Here is a 22,115-nt window from a genome sequence, read left to right as displayed (position 1 = left end):
GGATCGATAATCCAGAACTTCTATTATAAAGAAAACTACACTATAGGTCCTGGGATTGGTTGGTCCTTGTTGTATGGGTGGCTGACCAACTCGAATACTTGTGTACCATTCTGCTTGTCGTCCGTCTGTTTTACTTCTTTTCTTGGTCCAACTTCGCATGTTAGTGACACATCAAATGATACAATAGGCATTTTCAACTTACCAATATTCAAGCAGAGAAACTTGATAACCACAGGGAACCAGATAGCAACGGCAACAAGTTGACCAAAGCCCCAGTTAGAAAGTCCACCTTCTGCTGTATGCATATCAAGTAGCTGTACCATTTCATGCAGGCTGATGAAGATCATGACTACGGTTATGACTTCCACCATTGCCCAGAAGATACCGAACCCGCGTCTGGCGCCTCTCGTTTCTGTGAAGGTGAGGAATGAAGGCGCAGCTCCACCTACTTGTGTGTACTTGACTTCATCTTTGGAGAAACGTGTCTTGATAAAGTAAAAGACGTAGTCGATGATGAGGCAAGACATGATGACATGAACAACATATCTACATGCCAAGGTCGTCGCAAAGAACTCATAGCTTTTCTTCTCTTTTATACCCTGGCAGAAGCTCATCGGGCCAGGCATATTTCCACAGGCTTCTACCGCAGAAACTTGCTTAAGATGCTGTTCAAATGCGTCGGCGTTGAAGTCTTGAAATTCGGTGATGATAGTCATGAATATCCATGAGAGGACAACAAAGAAGAGGGTGTAGAAGCGGCGCTCTCCAGCTCGATGCATAACCAACTGCGCCATCAATACAGGATACATACCCGCTGTAATAAGACCCTGAAGAATGCGATGGTTGAACATCCAGGAAAAGAGAGTAAGCATGTTTGCCAGACCAGCTTTGTTGCCGCCGTCAAAGGTGATGATGGCTGTGATGGAAACAGTGGCGGCGAAAAGGGCTTGGGATTCTTGGAAGTCGCGCATAGCGGAAGATGCAGCGTTGGCAAATTTAGTTTTTGTCACTCTTGTTTGTATCTGTTGGCATGTGTCGCGTAGTGAAGAACCCTTTCGGAATGAAGTGGTTACTCGACCGAAGGTGCGAATCCAGGATGTTGCGAGTTTGAAGCAGAGGCAAAGAAAGAGTACAAGGACTAGTTGGATGATATAGGCAGTCACAATCTGTCAAATGTTAGCAACTTGTACTCGCAAGTACTGGGAATGACTACTCACTCCTTGTCCTGCGATATCCAGATCAATGCCCGCGCTGGCAGCTTGACAATAAGGCTTGGCCATGACTCTTCCAAACTTTTCGATGTTGGTAGGCTTTATAGGACTACACTTAAAGTCGTGTAGACTACTTGTGCAATGCCCATATGTTGAGTCGGAACACGAAGCCCAAGCACAGTTCCTCACTTTCGTAAAGACATTAAGAGTGTTGAACTTTTCGACCGTGCCAAAGTGAAAGATGTCATCCATCTCTTTCTCGTTGTCCCGATCGATCGTGTCGTTTCCAGGACCAACCAGCATACCGAGTGTCGCAAGGGTCATACAATTCCACAGGTTCTCTGGCTTGCTGTACATGAGCGTCGCGTTGGCACAAGTCGTGGTACAGTTGAGAGCATCCGGGTCGCCATTGTTACAGCCGTAAGAGATAAGTCGCGCAGGCACTTCAGGCTGTTCAGCGATGGATTTTACGCGGAACAAGTGTGCTGTTTCCCAGGCCTGCCATTGTTTCGGGATGTTGATACCGTGGTATTTGCGCGATATGTTGTAGTCGTCAATCAGTTGGAACTTTCGTTCAGGCATTTTGAGATGGGTATAAACGGATACAAGAGAAGATGAAGAAGGGGATTCAAGCTTGAATTTGTAATCATTTGATCTTTAGACCCCTGGAACCTGCATCATCAGAGATTCGCTCCAGGTACGAGCTGCAGCGATTAGTCTAGTCTTCAGCCCCCAAATCTGACCCATAGTAGGCACTGCCAACCCTTTTATTGCTTTTTAATTGGTGAGCCGGAAATTAGTGAGATGAAAAGATTGCAACCATTCAGCCCTAGGCAGACAGATGATCATCAACTAACTCTCTCACTAACTGAGTTTCAGATCCCTGCAGTTAGTCAAGTTAGTACAGATAAGAGCCAGTTTCCACATCCTTAGGGGAGCAAAATCATCCATTGAAAACAGGTCTGATGTATTAAAATTGCCAATAGTTGGCTTCTGAAGAGAAATTTCACTGTTACCTCTAACCAAACAAAGTAAAATCCAAACAAACACAACATAAAACTGAGTCCTGGGACCGAATTCTCTAGATTCTTCCGTCATTACGACGAGCCTGCAGAAATCTTCTTCCTGATATCTAAAAGGAATCAAATTAGTTATCACGGACCCCACACTAGAAAAGGCATACTTACTGTTGAAAAGAGTCTGAAAGGTTGTCTCAACCTGGCTTGCGTACTTGGCGGATATCTCAGCAAAGGGTATCTTGTTTTCACCTGCGGCATATAAGTTTCAATCACACAACATGGGAGATACAAGAAGCAACATACGAGCAAACAGAGAAGCTTCCTCAGTCCTAACAGCCCTCTGAGTCTCTACAACTCTCAGATTGCCCAAATCACTCTTGTTGCCTACAAGCATAACGGTAATGCCAGGCTCACCGTGCGTGCGAATCTCTTGAAGCCAGCGAGCAGCATTGTCAAAGCTCTTGCGGTTTGTAACGTCATAGACGATCAGCACAGCGACTGCATCATGGTAGTAGTTCACAGAGGCACGGTATCGTTCCAGGCCAGCGGTATCCCAGATGTTAACCTTGACAGCGTCGGAGCCCACTTGGACGATTTTATTGGTGGGCTTGACACCCAGGGTTGGCTTGGACTCTGCATCGAATTGGGCTTGTGTGAATTGGTTGACGATGTTTGTCTTGCCTACTGTAGAGTCGCCGAGGAGAAGAACTGTGTTTGATACTTAGTACGAACGAGTTGAGGCAAGGCGGGACAGATAAGTACCTTTCCAGCGAAGCTATAATCAAAGTCATGTCAGCATATAGACAGCATATATAGAGTTTGGGAACAGATTACGTACGTCATAGGTGTCAGTCATGATGCTGGTCTGGTTTGGTTTCGAGTTTCAATGTTACAATGATTTCCCACGATAAAGACAAAAGGGGCTGATGAAATTTGCAGAGATAAAAGGCTGGAGGGCTTTACCGCTTGTTTGTTTGGATGCTGACTAACTTTGGCTCGTGTCGTGGCGAAGCGAGCATAGACGAGATCATGCGAACAGGGGTATTGGATTAGCGTCTTGAACTAACTATCACTTGCCAATGGCTTTTGATACAAACATGTGATATGTATCAAATGATACGCAATCTAATTGTATTTATATAGAATTGTTGTTGATTGTCCAGGTGTTGATTGACTCTATGCATCCCGCATATACTAGACATATAAGAGACAATCTTGTTTTATAAGGAGTCTCTCGTCCTTGTACTCTCTGCTCTCTTTAGTCCGAATCATCTCCTTCAACTGCTCCTGGTACAGAATATCCATAGTTGTACCAGTCTTTTCTCTGACAAGACTGTCAAATTCCACGAGCGTCATTCTTACCATACCCGGTTCCAAGAGACTTTCGAGGTTAATGGAAGAGTCCAGTGAAGTATTCTCAAGTCTGGATCTCGCAAGCTCAGAATCTACCTAAGCAACATGTTTGCACTCTGGTTAGGAGCTACTTTTCTCTATACTGAAACCTAGAATCAACGTGTCTCGACTATGAGACGTCTTCAAAAGGTTTATCGGTAATTCAAAGGTTTATTACACCGTAGACTTATCCACCACTACCAGCCCATCATTTGCCACATTAAATATACTTTCGAATACCAAACCAATATATCAAAGGTGGTACAACAATTTCAGCGATAGTAGCTCTTCGCAGCCATGGAAAAGCCCAGCCGAATACCGCACCTGACACAGCCCTTGCAATGCCAGCCAGCACTATTGTTCCCATAATGACAGCCAACGGGACATGTCTTTCAGAAATATCAAAGGTTATCCAGCCAACAATTGCACCAAGACCCATATACATTCCTCCTAAGAAGCGGTATTGTGAATCCATAAGAGTGATGATGTCTGAAGGAAGCTTGGCTCGATCATCTGGTGAGAGGTATTTCTTGACGCCTTGGACGACATGGTCACCGCCTTGGTATAGGAAAACGGCTGAGACGCCTTTCAGTAGGATTGGTGTGAACTGAATTGATGTCAACGCGGACATGGTGAATGTTTTTTTGCAGAATGAGTAGAAGACTGAGAATACTGAAGAGACTTGATAACATGAGTGACGGAGACCTGTGTTTATTTATACTACGAAAGTCCCAGCCATAATTCAGGAGAGATACAAGCTACGTTGTATAGCTCGGTGAAATTGGTCTCCAAGTCCGCGCGCTTGGACTAATCATAACAATCAACGAACGACTATGAAAAGTCTCCGAAGTCAGATCAGGGTATGATTGTCAGCAACGCTTACCAAAATTCATCCGCCCCGGGATAACTCTCCGATATCCTACGGACTGTGAAGATTACAATGGGACTCATCGCATTCGCTAGTTGTCGCTCCTCTAGAACAAACAACTTTTCTTCTTCTCCTTGCACCAGATCCTTTGTGGCAGTCACTATGGTTTACACACGACATAAAAGGTATATCACGCCAACGACCCGAAATGATACTATTTCGCTACCCAAATTATGTCATGCCGAGGTTTTGGGTTTCTATACAAGTTTTTTTCTCGTAATATATAAATTATCCTTCTTTGCGTTTTGTTCGTATTGTCCGACTCGGAGTTTAAGTTATAGTCCTCGTTTTCTACATCACGATGAGACACGATTCGTCAATCCGCACCTCGTTAATAAATCGATTCATATTCTTCATTATGAAGTCATGATTACGATGATCCTGGCAAAATGCTTGTGCTGTTTTATGGAGCTGTGACGAAGCCATGTTATGATATCATAAGTAATTCCACTGTGATAAAACGACGACCGTCCTCGAGAAACCCCAGCTTTGATACTAATCTCTAATCTCAACGACAATCGTACAATCCCTTACTTTACACGTCTAATATCGCAATATACAAAATGTCAAACCTTCCCACCAAGGACGACATCAAGGCCCAAGCCGTCGACGGCCGCCCCATCACCCAAACCGAGGCTGCAGCCATTGCTTCGGAAGAGTCTAGCTTGACAGGTGGTGGTCCCATCAAGGGTGGCGCGGCTGCTACTGCTCAAAGTATGCACGATAGACAAAAGAACTTTTTGGAAAAGGCTGGCGATGTTGTGAGGAAGGCTCCCACTGAGGTGACTAAGGAGGATGCCGCTGAGATACAAAGGGCCGAGGCAAGTTGAAGCTGAACTATTCGACTTATAATAGATTACTAACTTTTTATTAGGCTCGGGCAAAGGGCGGACCTCCTGGAAAGGGATCGACAGCTGCTGATGTGCAGTCTGTTGCCGATACAAATGCTCAAGCATAAGGAATAATGAATTATGGCTATATGATAGTAATGAAACGAATGTCTGCCAACTACATTATATCTGAATCGTTACCACCTTTGTCATGAACGTGTATCATTAATGGTGATTAATCATCGAAAATAGGACATCTAAGAACCGTTCCAGTCAACCAAAGCATTCTCACCCAGCTTTTCCTTGATAAAACTCGTACTGAGATCCCACAGATTACTCGCCAACTCAGAATTGGAAGCTTGACTCGACTCCTCGCCCTCCTTGTCAGGATCAACGAAATAGTAGCCGTTCAAGTCCTCCTCTTCAATCCGGGAGGAAGTCAACGCCCAGAGTGCACTGTAAGAACCCTGCTCAACATCTCGACCAATCGCCTGCATAGTCCAGGAAAGGAGCTTGCCGGTAAGGCCGGGGTAAGCATCCTTCCACTGCTGCTGCATCGCTGTATTGACCTATGTTGCATCAGTATTGAGTTTATAGTGATATTGTGAGAGAAACTTACTGCTCCGGGATGGACAGAAAGGGCATAGATTTTGTCTTTATTCTCGGCAATAACCTTGCCGGCCAAGCCGTATTTTGCAAATAAGATCATGGCCAGTTTGGTTCGGTTGTATCGAGCAGTGGGGTCCAGATCCGGGTCGTTGATCTCTTCTTTTGTCTTGAACTGCACATTGGACAGCTGCGCAAGGCGATGCATTTCACTAGCCTCAAAGACGACTCTCGGAGGTGATACGTTTTCCATCTTGCTCGTCTTTCTCAACAGAGGCCACAGCTGATTGCAGACATAGAAATGACCAAGGAAATTGACACCAAAGTGTCTCTCGATTCCATCAGAGTCTAGACCAAACTGGTTGGTGTTGATACCGGCTGACAGCACCAAAAAGTCAAGTCGCTCAAGGGATTCACGGAAACCGCCAAAGACTTCTCTGATCTGAGAAAGATTACCCATGTCACATTCTTTCCAGTCAATGTCGGCGTCATGCTTCTCGTTCTTGACTGCTTCGATGGCACTCGTGCCTTGTTCTTCTTTGCGGTTGACCATTATGACTTTGCAGCCGGCGTGGGCGAGAGCACGGCTGACTTCATATCCGATGCCTAAAGCGCCGCCTGTCACGATGGCGACTCGGCCTTGGAGATTCTCAGGTTTGATGACCTGGGGGCCAATACCTGTTGCCTTTTGGAGGATAGACTGCATATTGTAGTTATGTGTGTGAGTTTAGTATAGGACAAAATGATTTTAGATTTGTCTTTGTATTTAAATGTCACCTATTTCATGGGCAGTTCAGTTGAAGTGAATCATGGTGACGTTGACGAACATGCAGACAAGGGAGGATTGCTGTAGATGACATCATGATTTCCTCAATCAATGTAATGAAGGTGAAGCAGTTTCGTCATTTACCCGGAATGATTTATAGGGTAGTTGTCGCAATTAATTCACGACAAGTATTTCCACAGTAAAGGTACTACGAATCCACGAACTCAGGTTAATGAGACTTCATGATAGAGACCACGTCACTAATACATGACTGCAAATGTCAGCCAACTTTTGACTTTTACAACTTAAACCTCTGTTGTGATCAAAGCAACTACTCGACCACTGTTCCCGTCGTTTCTCGTATTAATTGTCACCTTCACGTGGTTCCCATGCTTATCTAATAAATGTCTAGGGTAAGCTGGGCCCCGTTGTAGCAGTGGATTGCCAAGCTATCCACGGAAATTGCCTAAAAGAAGAGCGTGAATAGCTTCAAAACGACACTAAACCTGATACTACATAACTAACTCTATCTTGACGGGGCATCACAAGGCAGACGCTCCACTGATCATCCACCCACCAAACATGCTAAGAAACAAGCTCTGCAGAAACAAAATAACGATCAGCTGCCTTCTTCAGAGTATGGCCGTAGTATTTCCCTTCCTAGCTGGAGATCAGTGAAGGTCTCAATATCACTCTTTTGGGTAACTGATTCAGTCGTCGTTCAAAACGCCACTGCTGCCTTGTTTAAACTGACTCGCCTATTCATCAAAGTGAGCGATGTTACGTTATAACTTGTTGGAACCAACAAACATCGAACCAACAGAATTAATAAGCCTCGGGCCGGCGAAATAAACGCCAAGTCTTTTCGCGGTTGGACCCTCGAAAGGGCTGAGTTTCCAGATACGGTCTAGTAGTTGCAAATATCGAAAGATGACTCAAGAAATGAAAGCAGAGAAACGGGTCGTCGGTTAATGTCATGTGTCCGTTATCTCTCTCCCTTGGCAAAGGATTCGGCCGCTCAGCCGAAGGGATTGTACAGATACCATGTAAAGACATGCCGTGTATCCTTACGTTCTGATGTCAGTGGCTGAAAACCGTCAGCTAGACTAGACGAGACGCGTTAAGACCATCAATATTCCCCAGAAGGTGGCTTTCGTGTCAGCACAAGAAGTGCCAATATTTAAAATTACCCATCTCAACAAATGATGCGAGAAAGCCGAAAACACGTGCATCCTGTGATGGACAATGTCCTCCTCGCTTGCTGATTCACTCTAACTTAGGCCAGGGGTTAGCTCGTGCCTCGCTAAGACAGTAGCAAATGATCCCTGTTCCTTTTTTCCTCGTGAAAAGGCGCAACAAAAGGGCCGCTTTTCCTGGAACTAGCGGTTAGACTGACAGATTAGCCTGTTAGTATCTCAGTACAAAAGTGGTGAAGATACTAACAGTGCGTCGAAGGAGCACACCAACAGCCTGATTTAACTTGTAAAGATCTAGACTCAAAATGTGAGAAAAAAAGACTTGCGCTAAAGAGGAAATCACCGGAGTTAACGAGCCATGCAGGGGCAGAAAGTCTGTCTGTCGGCCGAATCCCTTTGGTCACATTGAGATGAGAATCATCATCGTATTGAGCCTATTCAACATCATTGAGTAGGAAGGATCGACAACAACTTCTCAGATCCCAATATGTGGCTCTTCACAACCATTATCAACATCCCAGGCAATACCGATCCCTCTCCCTTGGAAAACAGAGACACTTCGAGGGTCTCGGACTGGGGTCAGCAGCACCTCCCAGCAGCAGCCTTACAGACAACCGGACCTGCACTAGCCAGGGGTAGCGACAGAATCGGGCAACTCGATATGACTAGACCAACACTGGACTCTCACCAGAGAGACACAGACGTAGGCAGACACATGCCAGACTACGCCTCTTTCGACAATGGCTGAGATTGCGCCGCTCTCTCTAGTCTCTGCCTGTCACTCTCACGCAGGCGGTTAAAACCACGATACCCCATCGATCCTTTGCTGTGTGTCTCAACCGCTCACTCTCCCTCTTTTTCTCTATCATCCTCACGTTCTTTACCAAGGCAAACGAATTCCGCTGCGGAATTCTTTGCTAGCCAAACATGGCTCGTAACCAGTCACTCTTTTCTTTTCTCCTTCTTACATTCCTTTCTTCTGTTGTTTCTGCTCAGGATAACTCCACCAACCCCGGAGATGTAAACCCCGTTCCTCCCGTCGGCGAAATCAAGACCGAAGATCCCATCTCCAGTCCTCTCACTGAGGGATGTCCTCGACCATGCAGCGAAGCAGGTGCTGATCCCGTCAACTGGACACAGCTTCATAGCTTGGAAGAGCTTGCTGGCTGTGATCTCCCTATGCTCTTCGCTCTCAACGTTGAGAACGACTACAGCGATTCTGCTACTCTATACACATGTGTTACCTCCACTTCTACAACCACCCGTCGCGAGTTGGGAAGTCGTGTTGAGGCTCGTGCCGCTGAGACGTCTGTCTCCCTGTCTAGTAACTGTGGCGCTGAGAAGGCTACTGTGAAGACTTCTTCTGCCTTTGGCCGAAGCGGTGCTCTTCGATCTGGAAATGATGTCGCTGCTGCTACTGGTCTTCTTGCTGATTATCTCGACAATGGTGCCGTCTGTGGAACTACCATCATCTTCGCCAAGTCTGGTTCTTCTATCGCTGGTCTTTATGTCGGTGCTGAGGTTCAAAAGGGTAGTGCCTCAAGCATCCTTCGTCAGTCCCAGTCCAGTCTCCAGAAGGGTGTTCAGGCATTCCAGGTCTGCGATGCCAGTGACAAGACTGCGCAGACTCTAGGTTTCTTCGCTGCCGATGCTGTCACTGGTCTTGAATCTGTCCAGGCCGCTGCCAGGACTTGGTCTAACGGCAAGTGCATCAACATCGCCGGAGCTTCCAAGTCGTCTATCAACCTTGGAATCCTCACCACCAACATCGTCAAGGCCCGCAGCGTCGAACTTCAGTCTCGTTTCGCCGGTGTTGACAACCTCCTTGCTCCTCGCGCTGACTGCCGAGCCATTCAAGTTGTTTCCGGTGACAGCTGTGCTTCTCTAGCCAAGAAGTGCAAGGTCTCTACCACCAACTTCAACAAGTATAACAATAAGAAGAACTTCTGTTCCACCCTTGCCCCCAAGCAGTGGGTTTGCTGCAGTGCTGGTACCCTTCCTGACAAGACCCCCCAGCCCTCCAAGGACGGAACTTGCTTCATCTACAAGATCAAGTCTGGTGATGGTTGCTACTCTCTGGGTGTCAACTTTGGCATCACTCAAAAGTTCATCGAGGATGTCAACAAGAACACTTGGGGCTTCAACGGCTGCACTCGTCTTCAGCTCGGTCAACCTATTTGTCTCAGCAAGGGAAAGAACCCTATGCCTATGGCCATCGCTGGTGCCGTCTGCGGTCCTCAGAAGCCCGGTTCCAAGAAGCCTTCTAGTGCCAAGACTGGCTGGGACCTCGCTGGCATGAACCCCTGCCCTCTCAACGCCTGCTGCTCTGGCTATGGTTTCTGCGGTATCACTTCTGACTTCTGCACAAACACCACTGCCAAGGGTGCCCCGCCTGGTACCAGCCAAGTCAACACCCCTGGCTGCATCGGTAACTGCGGGACCAACATCGTCGGCAACACCAAGAAGCCTGCCAAGTTCCTTAACGTCGGATACTTCCAGGGATACAACCTTGGCCGACCTTGCCTGAACATGGACGTCACCAAGCTTCCTCAGCTTACGACCGCCTACACACACATCCACTTTGCCTTTGCCGGCTTGACAAGCGACTTTTCAGTCCTTATCGAGCCCGCTACCCGTGAGCAATTCATCAAGTTCAAGGAGGTCAAGGGAAGCTGGAAGAAGATCATCTCCTTCGGAGGCTGGGCCGGCTCTACCGATGCCTCGTCCTTCCAGATCTACCGTGACGCCATCAAGCCCGCCAACCGTAACAAGTTTGCGTACAATGTCATGACTGTCCTCAACAACCACAAGCTTGATGGTGTTGACTTCGACTGGGAGTACCCTGGCTCTGCTAGTTCTGATGGATCTTCAACTGACACTGCCAACTATGTCGAGTTCCTCAAGATCATGAGATCCAAGATTGGCAAGAGTGGAAAGACCATGTCTGTTGCTCTTCCTGCTGCGTACTGGTACCTGAAGCCTTTCCCTGTCACTCAGATTGCACCTCTTGTTGATTACATGGTCTACATGACTTATGATCTTCACGGTCAATGGGGTAAGTCCTTTTCTCTCTACATCTGATAACTTTCACTAACTTGACACAGACTACGGCAACCCCACCATCAACTCTGGCTGCCCCAACGGCAACTGTCTCCGCTCCCACGTCAACAAGACCGAGACTCTCGACTCTCTCGCCATGATCACCAAGGCCGGTGTTGACCCCGCAAAGGTTGTCGTCGGAATTTCCAGCTACGGCCGTAGCTTCCGCATGAAGGACCCCAAGTGCACTGGCGTAACATGCCAGTTCACCGGCAGCTTCAGCGTCTCCGAAGCCGAGCCCGGTGTCTGCACTGGCGAACCCGGTTACCTCTCCGATGCTGAAATCCGTCTTATTGAGTACGATGCCAAGAAGGGCAAGGCTGGTGTCACTGCAAAGACCTGGTACGACAAGGCCTCTGACTCTGATATCATGACGTATGGAACAAAGGGCAAGGGTATGACTGATTGGGTTGCCTATATGGGTCCCACGACCAAGCTCAAGCGTACTCAGTGGGCTCAGGGACTCAACTTTGGTGGTGTTGTTGACTGGGCTGTTGATCTGGAGACATGGTTCTCTGAGAAGCCTTGATGAGTGGTGCGGCTGATACTTGATGGATCTTCGTTTCTTAATCTTGCCGGTAGATCGTATGACGCTACGGCCTTTTATAATGTATATTTATTGCTATACTAGCTCATGAATGTATGATGAACTACACGGCCTTGACAGTTTCGTCTTTCTTTGCATCTTCTTCGTATTGTTTCCATCGGTATTCCCTCTCGACTCCATTTCGTCGCTGTGCCGTGTCACAGAGTTTCTCATTGCCACACTCGCATTCCGCACCAGGTCGAAGCCATCGATATGTAAGACTCCACCGAAGCTGCCGTAGTCTGACAGTACCATCAGGTAGAGTATCTGTCTTGCGAGACTTGATACCATGGGTCCAGTGTAATCGTGAATCACCACTCATCTGCATCATGCTGCGAGGTAACAAATCCACCTCGATCTTCTCTCCTGTCTCTTTGTTGGCAAATTGCATCATGAGCGGTGATCCAAGAGATAAAGAGTAAAGTTGATCGAATGGGCCATGGGTGTCGACGTGAGGTGGTATTCCGGTGCCTGGGGCGTATTGTTGAAGACAGACTTGATCTGGTGGACGGCTTTCGGTAGTCGGTAGTAGAGGTACTAGCCAATCTGGAAAGGGTTTAAAGGGCGTCTCCTCATCGATTCCAAATGTTTTGTAACTGAAAGTGTAGCCATAGTGTAGTGACAGTCGTCCTGGACGAGTTGGCCATTCTAACTCATTCTCGAAAATATGCACGAGCTTTTGTTCATGTTCAGGCGTGACAAAGTCCTGTTGCATGAATATGCCCGAAGGTTTTATCTGCAATTCTTCCATACTTGTAATTGCTATATGTGGTCAAGTTCCTCCATTCTTGTTGGGATATGGCTGCTCTAAGTGGGATTATTACAAGTCAAAGATTGTGGTTCGAGTCTGTTCACAACATCGTTCGAGTTTTCTGGTCACGTGATGATTTATCTCAGTACAGAGTAAAATCTAATGAACCGACAGATTTGAGATAACTAAAACAGCGTGACAAGAGACTAAGAATCCATATATAGTTCCGGGTCTGCTTCTTCAACAAGTCCATTGTTCTCAGTATCCGGAACGTCTGAAGTTGGGTCGTTGAAAAACGTCTCCAACGTGTTCTCAGCTTTCGAAGCGAGGTCTTCGCACAAACTGTAACATTCCAACACCTGAGGGTCTTTGATTCCATCCACGAACTTGTTATAAGTTCTTAAAGCTTCTTCTAGCCAAAGTTCATCTTCGTCGGTTTCATAGCGCTCGATAGGGTTCACGGCATCTGGGGAGGTTCGTTCCAGGTTGCGCACTGGGAAGGTGATGATTTGAACCGCCAGGACAGTGATTGTAGCCTCGAAGACTGGAAGCGAAATCCTAGACATCATTAGCTTCACTGACGAGTTAACTTGACCCTAGATAATGACGTACCACTTCAGCGCTCGATCCGCCGGGATATGTATCCCATCCAGCACCTCTTCTTGGCACGTATGAGCTGATTCTACCAAATAGCGCCAATTTGATGGCAGCAACTGCGAGGCCGAAGTTAAGACACCCATGTCTCCCCCAGCGTTATACCTATCGCTGAAATCGTTCAGTTTTTGCATCCAATCCCTGTTACCGACACTAACGTTCGCGACAGAGTAAAGGCAGCGGTAGTACGTAAGGTGCAATAAGGCTTCATGCAACCAATTAGATCTTGAATCAAGTTCTGCTGGTGTATCCCATATGTTAATTCGAGGCTCAGACAAGTACATGCGGCACGCTCGAAGCATTTGGTAGAGACGACTTTCGGCCGATTGTTTCTGGGCTAAGGAGAATTTCGAAGCTTTAAGGGAGCGCACGAGGTCGTACAGTTTGCCCTGAATTACAGCTAACTCTGCTCTTGCCTGTAGTATCTCGAGTATGTCAACACCATCATTCATGATGTTTCCAAGCCCTACGCGGCAGACCATATCTTTGATGTTCAACCCTATTTCGTTGTCTTGCAGGAGATGCGGCTCAGATATGAGCAATGACAAATCGCGATCAATGATATAGGCGATCCAAAAGAGTCGTTCATTGTGTTGACGCTCCTGGTTGTCAAAAGGCTTGTTCGATGGCAGATGAAGTTTCAGTTCGTAAATCATCTTCACAGCCAATCTCATTATGCTACTGGCAGATTGAGGGTATGGGCCGGTCATGAGAACCAGAGCTAGACCGAGGGTGGTTTGGAGATTCAGGACTGTTGGCGGTTGATGGGCAAACTTTGATATGGCTGATTGGGCGTTTGCAATGCAGTTGGATTCCGTTTCTTTGCAGTAGGCTTTCATGTCCTCCGGTGTATTTCTGATGGCCAACGCAATTATAACGTTGAGTGAGGCCCATTTATTGTAATCCCCTCCAGGCACCCAAGTGTGAGACTTTCTGGAGAAATTCTGATATTCTTGATCGTCAAACAATGGCATGCATGTGTTGAAGATGCCAAAGTAGTTGTCAATATATTCCTGGACATCTTCGCAAGGCGGCAGAGGGAACGGGTCTGTTTGATTGGAAGTAGCGGCTTCTTCACCGGGCTCAACTTTAACAAGTCGCGTGGTGCTAAGAGCCCTGTCGCTGTTAGACTCGCAATTATGTTTCTATCATTTGTCACTCACCTCTTAATTGGTGTTTCTTGACAATTGGATGTTTTTGATTTCCATTGACACAAGATGCCATGTAGTTCGCATTTAGAGCATTTGGGCTTCTTTTTATCACACTTGTACTTGTGCTCATCACAAAAGTCGCAGCCCTACTGATGTTAGCTTATTGAGTCTCAGGCATTATTAATGTATTATACTGACGAACCTTTCTGCGTTCAAGGCCTCGAGCATCATTTGATCGATCCATGGTTCAATTGTGTGTCGCCCGTCGTCGCGTTTTTGTTCAAGATTTGAAAAAGGTGGAGGGTGAAAGAAAAATAGTCCCTGAGATTCCGGGGTTTATCACGCTAACTGTGTTGTCCCAGCAATGTCTTCATCTCATCTTAGAAAGACGAACCCACAACAAGTTGGCCTGACCTGACAATGCTGTGGATTGTCGATTTTAAAATCATGAAACCTGCCTTTTAAAAAATCATCAAAATCATATGAGAATACTAAAATGACAGTATTGATAACGGAGCTCTGATGCATTTCTAGAGCAGATATAGATATAAGAAAAAATAAACTAGCCAAACGTTGGTCGGATGAGATCCCTGTCAAGACCCTAGCATCGGATGAGATGGGGGGCTATGGTCAGGTCAACTACGTATACTTTCTTCATCAAGAAGATTTGGAGAACATAGGAGGCGTTTCAGCTATGAACCTGATAGATCATAGAGACCATCACCTAGTCAGCCCCACGAAATACGCACATATTCTTCAACGTCGGTTCCAAAAGCTACAGTATTTTAGGTATCGAGATACCTCGCAACCATTTTACGACAAGGAATAAGCACATCTACGGCGCAATTGGCAATAAGACTCGGCACCATATGGCTTTATGAGTTTAATGTGGTCTTGTGAGATGCACATCTTGGAATATCTAAGCGGGGGACATGGAGTAGTTCAGCCCAATGTTGCCTCGAACGATAGACAACGTCCTTCCTTTCACAATAGACGCAAGCTACACTGTAGTATTGTAAAGCAGTAGGTTGTATTGAGTAGAACAACGAAGAATGATCTCATGGTACTACCCGGGCCACACATTATGCTCTCCAAAATGCAATACTTCAAGGAATGCCGGCCAAACTCTTGGCAAATAAACACACCACTCAAGTCTGAAACAAGAACGAGCACAATCCCAAACCACAACCTTTAATCAATCATATCCAATGCTAAACCAACTCACTCTAACCAGACCACCGGAGAGAACCCCAACCAAGACAGACCAAACATTATCATCATAAAAGACAGATTTTTCAACGCCTCTTCCAGAAAAACACAAGGATCAAAACATTATACGATAGCTTCAAAGCGCCTGCAACAATAAATGCAAGCCAAAACTGGTCCAGCCCAGCAAACAGTCCAGTGACGTATAATCCCAGACAACTTCCTATTGTCTTGACGATATTCACAACACCCATGGCCGAAGTACGCTCGTGGTCCAAAACGCCTGCGGAGATGAAAGCCTGTCGAGGCGCGTTATCGATTTCTCGAGTAACGATGCGGAAAATAAAAATAACGAGCGCGACGTATTTGTTGCCGGGGACACTGACCATAAGTAATGATGCAGAGTTTATGGTGTGGCATAGCACCATGGTTTGGACTTGGCCGATGGCGCGTGAAAGAGGGGAGGAAGCGAGGTTGAGAACCGACGAAATGATGCCCGCTGTAAAAGTTGCAGATCCCAAAGCACCCTCAGGCATATCGTACTCGCGCTTGAAGAAATAAATCATCCAGGAAATCTGCGCAAGACCAGAGCCAACAAAGTCCAAACCCATGGCGATAGAAAGCTTCCACATAAAATCGAACGACTCGGGAGTAAAGAGACGTTTCTCCTGCACATCAGCAATAACCTTTGCCTGAGACTCAGGATTATCCAAATCATTGACAACACCGCCATAATTGGGAATATTCTCCGTCAAAAGCGGCGCATCTTCCTCCTCGTCGCTCTCCACAGGGTGAAATCCGGAGGGGGGCGTAGGACAATGCTCCTTTTGTTCAACAACCTGCTCAACGTCTGCGCTCAGAAATAGAGAGCATATCAACTTGACAAGTCCAATGGCAGCATAAGCGAGAAACACCACGCGGTGACACGAGACCTTTTCCAGACCCGCATCTTCCAGGGCGTTGATGACCCAACCGGTGAGGAGGTTGCTCGCGGCGGTGCCAAACATGCCTAGCATGGACCACCAGGCAAACATTTCGTTGCATGTGTGAGACGTGCTCAGACGAGCGATTGCTGATTCTTCAATTGCTTTGAAGGGATCAATTTCGTTGGCGCTGGACAGTTAGTACAGCACAGTAACGTGGACGCAAACAGCAAGATAAATGTGCAAATGCGATTGAACATTGAGTGACAAACATACCTCGGATTGATGACTGCTACAATGCTCGCAAGCAACAACAGCCAGAAATTCTCCAAATACGCAAACGCAACGCCACCAACACACATCAGCAATGCGCCCACGGCAGCAGTCCACCGGACACCAACACGATCGCCGACCCAAGTGAGGACAAAGCTAATAGCAAGGTCTCCCACGAGCGTCAGCGTCATGAAAAGTCCAATCTGGTTATCTTGGAAGCCCAGCGCATTGAGATATAGCGCCAGGATAAGGGTGGTGCCACCATAGCCTAGCAGACGGATGAAGCGCAGTAGTATCAGGATCTTCAGGTCCCGGCTAGATTGCCATAGGGTATCGGCGCCAATGGAAGAGAGAAGGCCTCTTGCGGGTTTCCATCCGGCCATTGTGAGGGGTATAAAGGGAAGGGAGGGATAGGGAAGGACTGCTCTGGATGTGAGCAGCTGGGTGACGAGTTTGGAGGGGAGAGAGAATGGCTTTGTGAAGCCCGGGGTATGTACAAAACAAATAGATGAAATACCAGAAGTGATTCCGTCGATCCTTCTATTGCCAACCACGCCCAGGATAAATACTCAATTCAAATCTTTGAACAGAGTTTTCTGTCATCTTCATCGATCGAGTCAAGCGGCCAATCTGTCGATTGGACTAACTGGATTAGACCAACTCCATCTCCGCCACAGACGGCACGCGCGGTAAAGTACAGTAGAGTACATGTGTGTGTTGAATCATGTATTCAGGCATGGCCGTGTCTACTAGGCCTATCGGAGGTACTTGTGGTTACAAACATGTCAAGGGGCGGTGTCGTCAGCTAAGAGGAGGACTCCACAGTGGCTGTCTTAAAAAAGCTAAACCGACAGCTGACACAGACGAATGATGTTCCAAATCTGGTCGTTGTGTGATTTTAAGATGCTCTCCTTGGCTGGCCGCTACGACAGAGCAGGTCATACATGGCACAGCGCATGCTGTATCAAAAAGGTGTCGATTCAAAAGGATATGACGGCTCTAGGGGCCCCCTCCCCACGAGCGCATCGAGAAAACAAAAGGCCCTGTCTGTCTCGCTTTCCTGCTGTCCAAAATCCCCTCACGGAAGCGCCCAATTCTTCTCACGCAAGGGCATCTCCTCATCGGACCCGACAATGCCATCCTGGACCCTGCGCCATGCCTCGTATTCAGCAAAGCGTTTCTCAGCATATCCCGCGTAGTCAAAGTCGATAGTTCCGGTCGCTGTCTCAGCCTGGATGAGAGCGCAGAGACCCCTGCCGCGGAGACGGATCAGTCAGATATGCAAAATGTCTCACTTGGATGTATGTCTCGCCTGGCTGTGTACCGAAGCACGACACCTTGTAGGACAGCTTGGTGTAACTGAACTTACCAGTAAAACCCAGGGAATCCCCTGTAATCATCAACCTGACGCATGAGTTTCTCCACCTGGGCGTCATTGGCAGCCGGCAGATCTGATCCTGTCTTTCTCGCCAAGTCGCAATCACGGTCGCAGTCGGTAACATGGCAGTCTCGCCGGTGCTGGTGTTGCCGACCAAGATCGGCGTGCGTCTTGAGGTACTCGTGAACAAAGGCTCGACGGGTTGACGTGCTTGGCAGCCTGGTGTAGTCGCACTCGAAGCCAGTCCACTCGGCGAAATGATTCGCGAGCTCAAACGCCCGAGGGCAGTAAGTGGCATGTCTGTAACACAGAGCACAAGAGAGGGTTACTCCGTGTTCGGCCGAACTTGACAGACTGCATATGGGTGCCGACTTACTCGTAATCTATGAAGCGCACTGTTGCGACATGTGTAGTCCCATTCGCAGCCTCCATGCCATCATCCGACTCTTGTACAATGATGTTGCCACACAAAAGGTCACCGTGGCCAAGCACCTGAACTCGTTCACATGTTAGAAGGTATCCAGAGCAAACAATGAGATGAGAAGGAAAAAGCAAATGCAACGACGTACCAAGGGCTCCGGCATAACATCAGTGGGCAACAGCTTGTCGGTTAGGTACTGAAACCTTTCCTGCAGCTGCTCGATCTCGGCCTTTGACCGCTTTGAACTATTGGAGATTGCATTAAGCCATTTATTCGCAGTCGACCAAACACTTGCCTCATAGTTCAGCTCTTTCCTGGCCCCCTGGAGATTGACAGGCTGGAGCAGGGCGTGCCACCTCGCCAGCTCCCTTGCAACCCCACGGAAGATTTCTGTCTTAGACACATCGCCTTCAGAGCAGACACTGCCAGGAATAAACTGGTATGCATGGCCATTGGAGAAGCGGCAAAGTGGCATGGATGAGAGGCCGCGATCGGCCAAAAGCTTGTGCACCCTGAGCTCCTCTTTTTGTCGCAGGTTGGGGTCAGACATGGATCAAAGAAGGGAAGTTCCAGACGAGATGGTGGGACATAAAACGTACTGTTGCGATCGATGGTGATGTCGGTGCCATCACCGTAGACCTTGACTAACACAGCGTCTTGGTTCAGGGATTGATTGGTGACTTTGAACAACTGTCAAATTTTAGCATGTGTAATGGGAGTGAGACTGAGACAAGCAAGCGCCCGCCCGTCTAAGAGGGAGGTAGTTCTCACACTGTTTGTCGTTCCTTGAGCCAGAGCTTGGATGCGCAAATCTATGTCAGCTTCAGCAACACCGGGAAAGAGATACGGAATAAAGGGTAGGATAGATGCATGAGAGGCATCGGAACCATCAAAGACATGGTCTAGGAACGGGATCTCCATGACTGCTGAATCGGGATAATAGGTGCAGTAGGGTAGCGACTAGGAATAAGTAACCAGGTTTTAGCAACCAAGGTAGATAAGAGGGAAAAAGAAACGAAACGAGAAAAAGCAGGCGGCTTAAAGTAGGTAGCCAGCCACAGGAGGGTGAGACGGCCAAGGGCGGCTTTCATGCGTTAGAGCCCGATCTTAGCAGCCAAGTTCCAATGAGGAGACCTGTTCTTTTAGGTAAGGGGGGGGACTTCTGAGACTGCATGAAGCTAGGGAAGTTATAGGGGGGCAGATAACCACTAATTACTGCTACTGCCCGCCAGCTACTGCCTGCCACTGCACATTCCTTCTCGCTGTGTCACCAACGCAGGGAGGCACATTCTTACTGATTGGAGGGCAACCAAGACACTAAATCGCTTTGGTATTTTTAGGTGACGCCAGCCACGGGACTTTATCTCCCAAGGTCCGACCCGATATCAATCAGAACAAGCAATACTAAACTGATTGATCATCTCAACTTCCCTCGGGAATGTTTCTCTTGATCGGCATTTCCAGCCTCCGTGTCTTGTAATTTCCCAACTATCGAAAACCTAATGCACGCCACGGCGATCAAATGCGGATACCACAAAGACCTCTTCCTCGTCACAATTACGTGTGACGACATATGTCCTTGATTACACAGCATGCTTTGCAACATTCGCATTGCCTGAAGCCACAGTTTGCCAGCATGGAAAGAAGCAACTCTGGATCTAGCTCGCCAGTTGATCAATGCACGCACAGATGTTTGTGGGAAATCGAGGGATACGAGGAACAACAGATCAGCTATATAAGAAAGAAAACGCACACGACCACCTTCTCGATCCAAACCCATCATCCATCTTATCATCCGTGTGGTAGTACAACAGCAATTTATCATGGCCTCCTCTAATCCCAAGCCAACAAACAGTCTCTTGTACAAAAACTTTCAAAAGCACCCTGCAGCTCTCATCGAGTCTACCGAGGGCATTTTCCTCAACACGAGCGATGGCCGTCGTATCCTCGACGCGACCAGCGGTGCGGCCGTCGCCTGTCTAGGCTACAACAACAAGGATGTTCAGCAGGCCGTTGTTGAGCAGCTGGTCAACGTTCCGTACTGTCATCCTGGGTTCTACAAGACTAAGGCAGCCGAGGATCTTGCTGATTTCCTGGTCGAGTCGACAAACGGGTTGATGTCCAAGGCGGTCCTGTGCGGATCTGGTCAGTGACAGTTATCAAATTTCACAATCATTACTGACTTGCATACACAGGCTCGGAGGCAGTTGAAGTTGCCCTCAAACTGGCCAAAACTCACTTCTCACACCTCGCCATCCCTCAGCCAGAGCGAAGCCACTTCATCGCCCGCGTAGGCGCATGGCACGGCGCAACCTTGGGTGCCTTGACCCTAGGCGATTTCAAAGTCCGCAAGGACCCGTTCGTGCAGTTGATCTCACAAAACTCATCCCAGGTATCAGCTTGCAGCGAGTACCGCGGCCGAAAGGAGGGTGAAGACGATGAGGCGTATGTGCAACGACTAGCACAAGAGCTCGACGATGAGTTCCAGAGAATTGGACCTGAGAAGGTCTGCGCTTTTGTGGCCGAAACCGTTGGCGGTAGTGTAAGTTTATTTATTCGTTGTAAAGAGGCTTGACGGCTTGACTAACATCCGACAGGCAAGCGGGTGTGCCATGCCGATCAAAGGCTATTTCCCAGCCATGAAAGCCGTTTGCGAAAAGTACAACGCCCTTCTCATCCTCGACGAAGTCATGTGTGGTATGGGTCGCACAGGTACCCTTCACGCATGGGAGCAGGAAGACGTTGTACCTGACATCCTCGTCGTCGGAAAGGGCCTTGGTGCTGGATACGCACCTGTCTCAGCTGTCATGCTCAACACCAAACTCGTCGAGTCGTTCCAGAAGTCCGGCAAGGGTTTTGCTCACGGGCAGACATACATGGCCCATCCTCAAGCAGCGGCAGCAGGTCTCAAGGTTCAACAGATCATCCGTGACGAGAACTTGCTGGCTCACGTTCAAACCATGGGCGACTATCTCGGAACGCGTCTCAAGGAACGTTTCCTTCCGATGCCATTCGTCGGCGACATTCGAGGAAGGGGTCTTTTCTGGGCCATCGAGTTTGTCACCGACAAAAAGACCAAGATGCCGTTCCCCTACAGCCTGGGTCTGAACAGCATGCTTCACTCTCGAGGAATGAACGCAGGCTATGAGATTGCTCTGTTCAACGCCAACGGTGGCTACGATGGATACAGCGGTGACCATTTTCTGATCTGCCCGCCTTTTATCGTGACCAAGGCTGATGTCGATGAAATTGTTGAGCGAACCGCGCGGGTTGTTGAGGATACTTTTGCTGAGCTGGTCAATTCTGCTGTCTGGGAGAAGATCACTTTGCAGATGGAGATTGACAACAAGTGCGAGGTGAATGCAGTGGATGCGCCTCCTGCCGTTGGTGTGGCTGCTCAGTGAGTTGTCACGAAATGGGGTTCGGGATCCGAAAGCTATAGAGTTCCTTGTAAATCGTTTATGTATGTTTCAGATGTTGAATAATATTGAGTTTTGTGTACGAGCGTTGCGCACCAGTTATTTGTTCGGTTCGTCTTGCACCATAGAACCCTGAACCGATGGGCATAAAAAAAATGCCAATTGACAGAGACACAAAAAGAGGACATTTAGTGGATTTTAACCACCTATGTTGGACGAACAGGGAATCGAACCCTGGACCACTCCCAGATTATTCGGTCGAATTATGCTAAGGGAGTATTATACCACTAAACCATTCGCCCGGAA

The 22,115-nt window shown here is 47.8% G+C and overlaps 11 protein-coding genes across 11 annotated transcripts; 3 read left to right on the top strand and 8 right to left on the bottom strand.

Annotated features, from left to right (window-relative positions):
• Positions 1-35: 35 nt before the first annotated feature.
• On the bottom strand, positions 36-1,793 carry FPSE_08028 (uncharacterized protein; the record flags this gene model as incomplete). The annotated part of the gene is made up of 3 exons (XM_009261146.1): positions 36-151; positions 203-1,166; positions 1,218-1,793. 3 exons carry the CDS (start codon positions 1,791-1,793, stop codon positions 36-38), a joined length of 1,656 nt encoding a protein of 551 aa, XP_009259421.1.
• Positions 1,794-2,308: 515 nt separating this feature from the next.
• FPSE_08027 (uncharacterized protein) lies at positions 2,309-3,086 on the bottom strand (the record flags this gene model as incomplete). The annotated part of the gene is made up of 5 exons (XM_009261145.1): positions 2,309-2,343; positions 2,399-2,479; positions 2,534-2,938; positions 2,993-3,005; positions 3,069-3,086. 5 exons carry the CDS (start codon positions 3,084-3,086, stop codon positions 2,309-2,311), a joined length of 552 nt encoding a protein of 183 aa, XP_009259420.1.
• A 756-nt stretch (positions 3,087-3,842) lies between these two features.
• Positions 3,843-4,253, bottom strand: FPSE_08026 (uncharacterized protein; the record flags this gene model as incomplete). The annotated part of the gene is made up of 1 exon (XM_009261144.1): positions 3,843-4,253. The coding sequence occupies one exon, from the start codon at positions 4,251-4,253 to the stop codon at positions 3,843-3,845; it is 411 nt and encodes a 136-aa protein (XP_009259419.1).
• An 860-nt stretch (positions 4,254-5,113) lies between these two features.
• On the top strand, positions 5,114-5,508 carry FPSE_08025 (uncharacterized protein; the record flags this gene model as incomplete). Its single annotated transcript, XM_009261143.1, has 2 exons — positions 5,114-5,332; positions 5,425-5,508. 2 exons carry the CDS (start codon positions 5,114-5,116, stop codon positions 5,506-5,508), a joined length of 303 nt encoding a protein of 100 aa, XP_009259418.1.
• A 129-nt stretch (positions 5,509-5,637) lies between these two features.
• On the bottom strand, positions 5,638-6,692 carry FPSE_08024 (uncharacterized protein; the record flags this gene model as incomplete). The annotated part of the gene is made up of 2 exons (XM_009261142.1): positions 5,638-5,949; positions 6,000-6,692. The coding sequence occupies 2 exons, from the start codon at positions 6,690-6,692 to the stop codon at positions 5,638-5,640; spliced, it is 1,005 nt and encodes a 334-aa protein (XP_009259417.1).
• Positions 6,693-8,875: 2,183 nt separating this feature from the next.
• Positions 8,876-11,576, top strand: FPSE_08023 (uncharacterized protein; the record flags this gene model as incomplete). Its single annotated transcript, XM_009261141.1, has 2 exons — positions 8,876-11,003; positions 11,053-11,576. 2 exons carry the CDS (start codon positions 8,876-8,878, stop codon positions 11,574-11,576), a joined length of 2,652 nt encoding a protein of 883 aa, XP_009259416.1.
• Positions 11,577-11,697: 121 nt separating this feature from the next.
• FPSE_08022 (uncharacterized protein) lies at positions 11,698-12,384 on the bottom strand (the record flags this gene model as incomplete). The annotated part of the gene is made up of 1 exon (XM_009261140.1): positions 11,698-12,384. One exon carries the CDS (start codon positions 12,382-12,384, stop codon positions 11,698-11,700), a length of 687 nt encoding a protein of 228 aa, XP_009259415.1.
• A 206-nt stretch (positions 12,385-12,590) lies between these two features.
• Positions 12,591-14,433, bottom strand: FPSE_08021 (uncharacterized protein; the record flags this gene model as incomplete). Its single annotated transcript, XM_009261139.1, has 4 exons — positions 12,591-12,942; positions 12,997-14,154; positions 14,202-14,335; positions 14,392-14,433. 4 exons carry the CDS (start codon positions 14,431-14,433, stop codon positions 12,591-12,593), a joined length of 1,686 nt encoding a protein of 561 aa, XP_009259414.1.
• A 1,051-nt stretch (positions 14,434-15,484) lies between these two features.
• On the bottom strand, positions 15,485-16,974 carry FPSE_08020 (uncharacterized protein; the record flags this gene model as incomplete). The annotated part of the gene is made up of 2 exons (XM_009261138.1): positions 15,485-16,508; positions 16,595-16,974. The coding sequence occupies 2 exons, from the start codon at positions 16,972-16,974 to the stop codon at positions 15,485-15,487; spliced, it is 1,404 nt and encodes a 467-aa protein (XP_009259413.1).
• Positions 16,975-17,669: 695 nt separating this feature from the next.
• Positions 17,670-19,311, bottom strand: FPSE_08019 (uncharacterized protein; the record flags this gene model as incomplete). The annotated part of the gene is made up of 6 exons (XM_009261137.1): positions 17,670-17,844; positions 17,961-18,269; positions 18,346-18,461; positions 18,539-18,912; positions 18,990-19,080; positions 19,162-19,311. 6 exons carry the CDS (start codon positions 19,309-19,311, stop codon positions 17,670-17,672), a joined length of 1,215 nt encoding a protein of 404 aa, XP_009259412.1.
• A 902-nt stretch (positions 19,312-20,213) lies between these two features.
• On the top strand, positions 20,214-21,794 carry FPSE_08018 (uncharacterized protein; the record flags this gene model as incomplete). Its single annotated transcript, XM_009261136.1, has 3 exons — positions 20,214-20,535; positions 20,586-20,932; positions 20,988-21,794. The coding sequence occupies 3 exons, from the start codon at positions 20,214-20,216 to the stop codon at positions 21,792-21,794; spliced, it is 1,476 nt and encodes a 491-aa protein (XP_009259411.1).
• Positions 21,795-22,115: the final 321 nt, after the last annotated feature.

The sequence above is a fragment of the Fusarium pseudograminearum genome, chromosome 4, assembly GCF_000303195.2.
Source record: "Fusarium pseudograminearum CS3096 chromosome 4, whole genome shotgun sequence".
Lineage (NCBI taxonomy): Eukaryota > Fungi > Ascomycota > Sordariomycetes > Hypocreales > Nectriaceae > Fusarium > Fusarium pseudograminearum.
The sequence above is the reverse complement of the archived record's forward strand: the minus strand, read 5'-3'. Positions and strand labels throughout refer to the sequence as shown.